The sequence below is a fragment of the Acanthochromis polyacanthus genome, chromosome 15, assembly GCF_021347895.1.
Source record: "Acanthochromis polyacanthus isolate Apoly-LR-REF ecotype Palm Island chromosome 15, KAUST_Apoly_ChrSc, whole genome shotgun sequence".
NCBI classification, from domain to species: Eukaryota; Metazoa; Chordata; class Actinopteri; family Pomacentridae; genus Acanthochromis; species Acanthochromis polyacanthus.
In genome coordinates, this window is record NC_067127.1 from 20,742,316 (window position 1) to 20,752,777 (window position 10,462).

Sequence of the window (10,462 nt, forward strand, 5' to 3'; positions counted from 1 at the left end):
ATTTTGGCAGTGATGCAGCTTATAATCTGGATCCACTGATTTTTCAAAGATTTCTATAACATTGCGAAATAGCGGCATGGCGTCACTGTAACTATGACTTGAAGTGAACACTACGTCAGCTGGCTGCTGATGATCACATGATTGTGATCCTACTACAAATCAACCACTGTGGACTTATCGGGACTTATCCACTGAAAATGATACAACAACTGAGCAGCCTTGGCGGAGTACTGCGTTCTCTGATTGATTAATTTGTGGGGGTACTTCCGAGTCCCATCAATTCCAGTCACCCATTACATATTTAGGTCACGCATTTGGTATCTGTACATAACATACATATGCATAACACATGCCTGTGCTCAGCGCATGGTCATTTGGTTTGTGGGTACATCTATGGTATATTAAATGGCCACATTCTATGTTGCCGAGATTTCTGATCATCAATAACAAATAAATGCTGCATTTCTGACAGTGACACATGGGGGAATGAGCAGTCTTGGAATTTGGTGAAAGGCTGCTGCACCTGTTGTATGCAAGATTTATAAAAATTGTTCGGATTTAAGTTTGGGTTTTCTTGCTGCTATTTATTTACAAACGTTATTTGTCATTTTCATTTACAGAGTTAAATTACAGGTGTAAAGGTTGAATTCAACCTTTGAGATGGCTTGAATTGTTCTGATTATAAGACAATGAAACAACCTTAATTTAATTTCATGCACTTCGAAGACACACAGCACATTTCCACCATGTCTCTGGAAACTTGAAAACATGCGGCGCTGTGAATACTGTAGGTAACAAGGACCAAGAGAGTTGGACAATTCAAGATTGAAGCATTTCTCAGTTTTCACAATGATTTTTCAGACACTGTATTGCCACTAGAGTGCATGCAAAAAATATTCATCAGTCTTGTTTTTGTTCTTTTCAGTGACATTAATAAAAATCTACAAGATAGCTTTAGCTTTTACTTGAAAAAATTCTATCCATTTAACCCACCATAACCTCCTTGAGCTGAGCTGATTTCATTGGCAGTCTCACTGCATGTTTACCGTCTCTGACACGATTTTGCAATTCATGATGCCAAATGGGAGATACCGGAGCCTACAATAAAATTTGTCTTACATGTTATGTCCACCTTGAGGCCAATATCAGACTTTTTCTTCCAGCTGGCAGCTCATTTTTATGATAATTTCAAATTGACAGACGCCAAGATTTAACTATTGCGCAAATGACAAGCACCATTTATTTATCACAGTATATGACTATTCATTTTAAGTTCTCTTTGAGAATCTCCTCATGTACTATGCTGTGGCCTCTATAAATGTCTCTCCACTTTCTACGGGGAGTCTTAAATTAGAACTTTCAGACGCTTTTGTGACAAATCGTTACTATTGTGTTTCACAGTGTAAAGAGTTCAGGTAATCCAACCGGGGTGGGAAACCATTTATAGAATGTGACCCTCGTGCTGTTTAAATATACAGGCCCAAGTTTCTGATATAAATCACATGCTACCTGTGCACACAACACAGTGAACAGCTCTGCACGTCTAACCACCAACACCACCACCCACTAAGTCACAGCATAGCAATGTTTCAAATTACAGCCTATTTATATTTGACTGTTGTTCTGTAACTCATCCTTTTTGTGCTGATGCAAGCAGACTGGACTGACCACAGATGAAAAAAAGCAACAGAGGACACCGAAAAAGGCCAGAAAATTTTAGGACAGTTGCATTGTGCCTATGATTGGTGCAAAATAGCTACATTTTTATGTGATCCTGCTAATGGCACAGACTCCTAAACTTACCTTCTCCCCTGCGTGTCCTTTTAAGCCCTGGGATCAGTCACAGCAGACACAGTCACATGCAAATAGGTATGAGGGGAGGAGAGAGACACAAGAGAAAGAGGAACCAGTGTTAGAGACATGGAGAGGGTTCGGGGCATGCAGCATCCTCAGTACTAGTGATGGGGGTGATGGTATAAGAGCTAAGAAGGGCTACTGTATATGTAAGTTAATTGGAGCTAAGTGGAAGGTAAGGCCTCAGTATGCCACAGACAAAGTGCTTGTCAGATTGTCCAACAGGGACTGAAACATCCTTTCTGATAGTGGAATCAAGGGTACAACTATTCCTGTTGTAATTATCAACGTTTTTCAAGATTCTTTGACATCCACACTCATTTCACGCCTTTCTGTTATTATTCACACATCACTTTTCATGTATGCATTGAGTGCGAAGCTATAAATGGTTTCAAGGAAACACTGTCTAGATGTCCCAACTTCACAAATCATCAATATCAATTCAAATGCATGCAACAGATAAGTTCTTTTCTTATGAACACTGTGAAGCAACAAATCCTGTCCCTTTATTTCACGTCCTTTAAGAGGGAGCATGAGAAAAAAGATGCTGTTAGGGGATAGTTTGACAAATTTTGGCCCCAAATACTGGCCTTTCATTTGTATTTAAATTTGAATAAGGTCAAACACGTCTGTTCATTGACACTAAACTGATTTTCTTGCTTCTGGATCATAGTATTCATAATATAAAAACAATCATCGCAACAGTTCATAATCATTCTCTGATAATCTATATTAGCAATACAACAGTTCTAACTTAACTGAGCCACTATAAAACAGTTCACCTAGGCTTGAGGGCAGTGTCCTATGAGTAATAAATATATGGATGGTTGGATTTTACCTGCAGGTGGCAGGGCTGACTTTGTATGTTTTTTTTTTTAGATAGGGCCAGATCCACATGAAATGTACAAAACCAAATAAAATGATTTGTATGGTAATGTTGTATATTAGAGACTGCTCATTGCACAGTAATAACTGGGAAATACCAAAATACGTCTTTGAAGAGTTAGTTGCATTACATATTACAGGTCTGCAGGGCATCTAGCACCAGAAGAGTCACATTTAGGTGTTTATGTAGTTGTTTATATGTAGTTAACAGCATATATATATCTATAGTAGTTACCCATAATGTTGGAACAATTTGGTTTTTGGACACATTACTCTCTTTATTCCTATTTATACACATCACTAAACACTTTTGACCAGGTGCAGTGATTTCATACTGAGTCCCAGTTACCCAAGTGAAACGAATTCATGCTAAAAAATTGTTGGGCGCTATAAAAGGCAAGATATTCGCTGTGTTGTCCTTTTCCTGCTTAAAGTCTGACGCAGCTGCCAATATGCCAAAGAGTGGTTGAGCTCTGGACGGATACAAACAAGCCAACATTGCTACTTTCCTTGGAATATCACAGAGTGCGGCCTGTAAAATTCTCAAACACCATCAAGAGGAGGTCATTTAAGGCCACAAAAATCTCCAGGACGACTGTGACTAACTATCAGACAAGATGATCGGCAACTCGTTAATCTGTGCTGTAGAAATTTGAAAATGCCAGTGACCCGCCTTGGTCGTTTGTGGAGAGGACACCATGGAATCAACGTTTCCCACCAAGCTACAAATGTAATGGGAACCACTTTAGGCTTCAAGAAGACAATGCAAGAGCACATAGGACAGCTGTAGAGAGAATTTCTTGGGGTGGAGCAGATGCCATGGCCTGCTTGCTCGCCTGATATGAACCCTATCGAGTATGCCTGGGATGCTTTGCTTAATGAGAGGGACAATATTCCTCGGAGTCTACAGGAATTGGCCTGGGATCTGACCAAAGAGTGGGACGCCCTGCCCATTGACTCCATCAACAAGCTAGTGGACAGTATGCCACGACGTCTTAATGCATTGATCCATATCAGGGATGGTCATACTCAACATTAGTGACTGAGTGACATTTGACAGAGTAATATTGGACATTCTCATGCATGAAATCCCCTCAAATTTTGTGCTTCTTGGTAAATTGACCATGGTTGAAAAATTTAAACAAAACCCTAAATCCTATTGTTCAGTACCCCCAATTTTGTTTAACACTGAATACACAATTTGCAAAGGTTAATTGTGATTTAACTGACACTGTGATATGCTGGGAAGAGATTGTTCAAAAAAGTTTTGTGAAGATATACACTTTACCTATCAAAAAAATGATATATATTTCAATAGAATAGGTAAAAAGTGTTTCATTCAAGTTTTATGGGCAACAGTGTGTGTATACACCAGTGTATTACAGAGCTACATAGAGACAAACAATCACTCTCACATTCACACCTATGGACAATTTAGAATCAACAATTAACCTCAGCATATTTTTGGACTCTGGGAGGAAATTGGAGAACCTGGTGAGAACTATATACATATATAGCCATACTTATTTGTGACTATTAATACGTATACACATAATTTGAAATTAAACAGACTTATATTTCCCAACATCACTGTGCAACAATCAGTCTGGATTTTAATGAGCTTGCTACTTGACTTTTGGAAAGCTTTCATTTATTAATTTTGTTACTGCTGTGCTGATGAAACATTAAAATAAGGCCATATGTGCTGAAATGTGACTAAAGCTGAATCTTATTAAAATCAAATCAGATTTTTTTACCTTACTGTAGTACCTTTTGCACTGGTAACTGTTATATTTGTGTTGTGACTGCACTTGAATGTAACCACTATAGTGCGCTTGACCCGCAAACTCAAGACACTCACCATTCTCCCAGGAATTCCCATACTTCCTTTGTCACCCTATTGACCAATGCAAATTCAGAGGGAACAGGGGTAAATAAGACAGTTAGACTGAGGACAGAAGTGAACTCTTAAAGGGATACCATGATGTTCAGGCATGCAGGCTCTCTGTCATTACAACCGACTCATCTCATCTCATTAAATTGGACTTAAGTTGAAATTCCAGTGATGCATTTCAGAAATTTCAGTTGTACACAGCAGTAATACTGATTTACTGGCACTATTTTTGAGCCTAACTGGTGCTACAACTGGGAATGTGATGCTTATACAGGGTACATACAGACACTGTGTTTGTCCTCATTCCATGGTATCCCTTTAAGGAGTTAGAATCATTTGTGTTAGTCAGCTTATGTCAGTTTAACATGCAATGCTAAATAGCAGAACCAGAGAGAAGCGGTACACGATAAAGTGACAGAAGAAAGCTGCTTTAAGAACTCATGCCCAGCTTAAGAGTTTGGAGAGATACCTGAAATATTTTCCAAATATTTTTTATGTTAAGTCACGATGTTAGTGGCCCCTGCTTTATGAACACTTGGACGTTAATTTCTCTTCAAATAAGTCAGATAACCACAAACCTTGTCATGTCAAACTAAATCAGAGTGATGAAATGATGTCTGTTTCTAAAGTCTTCAATGCACCTCCTGCTGCCCACACTATCTCCACCAATATCTGAGGATCAAGCAGTGCACTGCTGATGACAATGATGACTGATTCAATTGCAAGTCTTTTAATGATGAATTCTAAAGGTGTGGATAACTGAGAATCTCCTCATATGGTCTGATGGAGTAAACAATCATTTGTTTTCAGGGCACATGTGCAGTCAGCACAATTGCAGTCCACGTGGTAACAAGTTTTGGACTGCACACAAATAACCACAGAGGAGTCTTGGTGGATATTTAAATTTGCCCTTGCGGACACACACACATGGAAAACATGAATTGGCATTAAGGAGGTTTCTCCTTTCAGGATAGATGGTGTTCTTCACTGCAAAGATTACGTTTCATTTACTTTTTTTTTTTTTTTGCCTGAAATTGTAAATGTGAGATAGATGCATGTCTCTAACAGAGTAACATGTGTTTCATGGCTGTTCTGACGAGCTTCAGGAGCATCTCATAAATTAAGCTTGATTGTGCCACTGCACTGCTCCACTTTTCACCTTATATCTCATCAGAAACAGTTTAGACAGCATTTGACAATACTTCTTAAACAGGTTAAAACAAACTAATAAGATGTCTGCTCAGACAAGGCTAGACTAGTTCTGTCACAGTGGTAACCATTCATGTTGATGTTTTGGTGAAATGTGAACGGCTAGAGAGCTGGAGTTGCCTGACAGACAAGATATCTCAAAAACAGGAATCAGTCCATCAGTTTTAAGAAATACAGGGTGTCTTCTTTTCACATTTTAATTAAACTGCACTCTTCAGTTCTTCAGTGTGGACTGAGTACGGATGTACATTCAGCTGTTTTCAGCCTTGGTACATCAGAGGTGCTGGTATCTCTGTCATTAGTTTGTGGCATATTGTTAAAGCCTTTAAATACTATCAGGCTACAGCTGGGCTCTTTGAAGCCCTGTCCAAGGTCCTGATTTAAACCAAGGCCTTGGGGAGAATCTGTTGCCACCAAAGACAGTTTTAACCCAGAGCTGATGGCTTGACATAGTGCCTTACGTGATTATTTGTGGTAACCACAAAATACAACCTTCACTACAGGGTTTAATAGCTATGAGACAAATTGAGTGTTTTGAAAAACCTCATTCAGTTCATGTTTTGCTCTGTGTTCCACAAACAGAAACCTGATCACTGCAGCAATGTCCCTCTAGCTGTATGTCTCAAACATGTTTCTCCTGTATACACACCGACAACACACACTGACAGACATACACCCACGAATGTCCACACTCTTGTTAATAGGGCCTTGATTATCTCTTATTCACTGGTGTCTCACCACACACACACACACACACACACACACACACACACACACACACACACACACACACACACACACACACACACACACACACACACACACACACACACACACACACACACACACACACACACACACACACCCACACACACACACACACTGCAGTCCAGAGGATTTATGTAGGTCTTTAGTGGTGCAATGCCAAGGTGTCTTAGGAGTATTTACAACCTAAATGAGCTTCAGTGGAACTTCAGTCAGTGCTCAGCAGTAACACCAGTATGGGTGTCACTTGTGCAGAGATACTCATACAACCACATTTGCTTTGACATACACCATTCAGCCACAACATTAAAAACACTGCCAGATGGAGTGAATAACCCTGATCCTCTCGTCTCTTTACAATGCAATGTTCTGCTGGGAATCCTTGGGTCCTGGCATTCATGTGGTTGTTACTTTGTCACATTCGGTCTAGACAAACATTGCCCCAGGTGGTTCTAATGTTGTGGCGAATTGGTGTAGTTATACAGTGAGGTATGTTAATGCAGATATTGCATGCTAGTTTAATATTTGCTATGAGCGAATTATTATTTCCACAGTTGCATGTGAGTAGCCAAAGGGTTAATGGGAACTATAAGAATATGCTGCGTGTGTTGGTAAAGTGAGGAGGGAGCACTGCGTTTATGATCTATCCATCATATCAGTGGGGTCTGCTGTCTGATTTTCAATTCTTAAAGGCCCTTATTCCAAAAACCACATCCCCCTGCCCTCAGTCAGTCAGAAACCACTCATGATTTTAGTTCCCCCTGCTTGGCAGGGGCAATCAATCACAAATCCTGGAAGGAACCTCATCTTTACTTTGACACAAACTGTCAGAGAGACTCCAGGAAAAGAGTGAAATATGGGATTCCTCTCCACTTCAGACTGTTATATGGACCTGTTTCACAAGTGAGCTGCTCAGAACCAAATGCAGAGCTTGCTGGGTGCAGGGTCAGACACTAGATGTTAGATGGCGACCTGCTGCCATGATAGGAACCATGTGAGTTTGACACATTGAGACTGCTACATGAGCAGAAAGAGGAGCAAAGGTTTCAAAGCTATAAGCATACAGTTCCACTGCTGTACCGACCTCTCTGAGGTTTCTGAACTGAGAAATTAGCAATGCAGACACTTTAAGTTTAGTGCAAAAAAGTTTCCTTAAAAACAAACATCTGAACATAACAAATGTGCATTCCTGCATACACTACTGTTCAAAAGTTTGAGTTCACTCCTTATGTTTGAAAGAAAAGCATTTTTTCAGTGAAGCTAAAATTAATGAATCAGAAATACAGTCTATGCATTATTAATGTGGTAAATTACTATTTTAACTGAAAACAGCTGGAATATCTCCATAGGGGTACAGAGGAACATTTCCAGCAACCATCACTCCTGTGTTCTAATGCTACATTGTGTTAGCTAATGGTGTTGAAAGGCTAACTGATGATTAGAAAACCCTTGTGCAATTATGTTAGCACATGAATGTGAGTTTTTATGGAAAACATGAAATTACCTGGGTGACCCTAAACTTTTGAACAGTAGTGTATGTTGTGAAACTACCCACTCCACACAATTTGGCGCACATTCTGGTCCGGGTGGCAATATGCTTTAAAGCAAGGCTCTGTAACTTGTTGCCAGAAGTGCAAATTACAAGCTCATTTATAAATATTCCTTCGTATTGACTGACTTCTTTTTAGACATTGTAAGGGGGCCCACTTTGAAATAGCAGCTTGTAAAGCTCTACTCAAAATCTACTTGCAAAAAAGGCAAAGATTGGCATCATAAGCCCGAACACACCTCTATTATTTTTGGCCCTTTTTTTGCATTGTGGTTCTTTGATTTATTTGGACACAGTAACCTGATAAGCCTCATATTTGCAAACAACATTGAAGTTAACTTACCACTAACTAGTTTGCACATTTTATGCCCGAAGCTTTCAGGAATTCTGAAGTTAGGGGTTTTGTAGTCTATCTACGGTGAATCTAAAGGCTTTACTTTTCATTAGAAGGAACAAAGCTACAGTAACATTATATTTTTAGACCAAATATTCCTCATGGCTTGAACCAAACTGTGGTATTTACTGTTTCAGAAGTTGCATAGCCTCACTTTAATGCTTGCAATATACACCATTTGTTGAGACTAAGTTGCTCGAAGTACATCGTTTTCGAAAAATTGTTCATCTTCGGCCTTAAGCAAAGACAACAATTACTCAGTAAAGAGCAGGCAGAGAGATCAATATGGCAGTGATCACCATTTATGCATGCAAATTTTGTATTCAGAGACACACAAAGACGCAAGTTAAAAAGAGAGTTACCGGAAAGCCCGCTCGTCCAGGAGGACCCTGAAAAAGGGGTGAGACAAAATTGGTACAAAAAGGAAAGAATAAAATTTACAGATAATGTCCACATAATAGAGGAAACCTCCACTGAACCAGGCCAGAATAAAATAAAGAGCAAACACTAGCTACTATGTTTTATTTTGACCTTTTTATCTCAGTGACAGCACACAGAAAGTACCCTGCTGAAGGAACATGCCTCTTCAAAAACAGACATTAACAGAAATTATTACAGCACATCATGAGATTGTCTTAATGTGAAAGACCAAAAGGGTTTCACTACAAAGACTCATGCAAAGGTAGGTTTTGGGAGAGCACATGCTGAAAGTCCTTCTGTTTCTACACAGCAAAGACTATTCAAACTTCTGACCTCACCCTACTTGAACATTTCATTAATGCGGATATGACAACATATCAGCATGGTGGCTTTTATTAAAAACAAACCACAAGGAGCTAGAATACAATGGCTTCCACTTATAGGCAGGTACTAAGAATAAGAATGTCAGTGTAACAATGTGGAAAGTCAAGTGTGTTTTGTTTTTTGTGAGTGAGCGGAAATTAAGTCTGTACTTTTTGTGTGAGCAACTCTTAAGTAAAAGGGCACAACGCTAATTGGTTGAAAGTCAAAACAGGAACTCCTAACATTTTCACAAAGGCTGCTGAGGTACTGACATACTGACACTTCACTAAGCAGAACGATAACTGGCTGCTCTTGAATTTTGGCATGTCATCAATATTTTTCCATGAGGACTTCAGTGAGAGTGCTCTGTGTGTGTGTGTGTGTGTGTGTGTGTGTGTGTGTGTGTGTGTGTGTGTGTGTGTGTGTGTGTGTGTGTGTGTGTGTGTGTGTGTGTGTGTCAGTGACTACTGGCTGACCGCAGAAGAGGGGAAGTCATTCCTCACATCACTAATCCTGGATGGACGAAACTCAAACATTCATCCGGCTCTGTTAGTTTTAATGATTGCTTGTAACCATCTAGTTAATGCATTTGTGTTGGGACCTTTTCTAAAATAATGTAGTACTCCACCAGAAATTGGCTAAAGAATTTGCAATATACTTTTGTGGTGGACAGCAGCTCTGTTCCTCAAGCTACACCGAGGGTTTGGAGTGAAGAAGAGTCATGGCTAATTGAGAGAAATTTGGGGCCATGAGGCAAAAATAAAATGGTGGGTGTAATGAACAACCACTACAATGCTGCAAGGTTTGGTAATTTCATCCAATATAGTTTTACTGAGGAATCTGCACCACATATTGCATGCTTTCATAGAGTGGGCTCCATTTGTTCTAGTGGTCAGTCTTTATTTGAGGCATCGTTACATTAGAGAAAGACTTAGATTTCTATTTTTTCCTGTTCTTAAAATGACGCAAACTAAGCAGTCGGTCAGTATCTACAGCAGGTCCTCAGTTTACGACGTCCTCGACCTATGGCGTTTCGTGGTTACGTCGCCATCTCAAATACATTTATGAAGAAAGTCTTGTTCCATTATTCTCACATACGCCGTTTAATATAAAAATTTAAAACAAATTT

At 39.5% G+C, this 10,462-nt stretch overlaps 1 protein-coding gene across 8 annotated transcripts in view; it reads right to left on the bottom strand.

Moving 5' to 3' along the window:
• The window catches only part of col13a1 (collagen, type XIII, alpha 1), a 68,264-nt gene extending 59,303 nt beyond the window's left edge, over positions 1 to 8,961 (bottom strand). For all 8 annotated transcript variants that reach the window (XM_051960050.1, XM_051960049.1, XM_051960052.1 and 5 more), the window contains exons 1-3: positions 8,913 to 8,961; positions 4,601 to 4,636; positions 1,804 to 1,830 (exon numbers count right to left, since the gene is read on the bottom strand). In XM_051960050.1, the coding sequence (XP_051816010.1) occupies positions 1,804 to 1,830; positions 4,601 to 4,621 (48 nt within the window). In that variant the 5' untranslated portion in view covers positions 4,622 to 4,636; positions 8,913 to 8,961. The remainder of the gene's footprint in view (positions 1 to 1,803; positions 1,831 to 4,600; positions 4,637 to 8,912) is intronic.
• Positions 8,962 to 10,462: the final 1,501 nt, after the last annotated feature.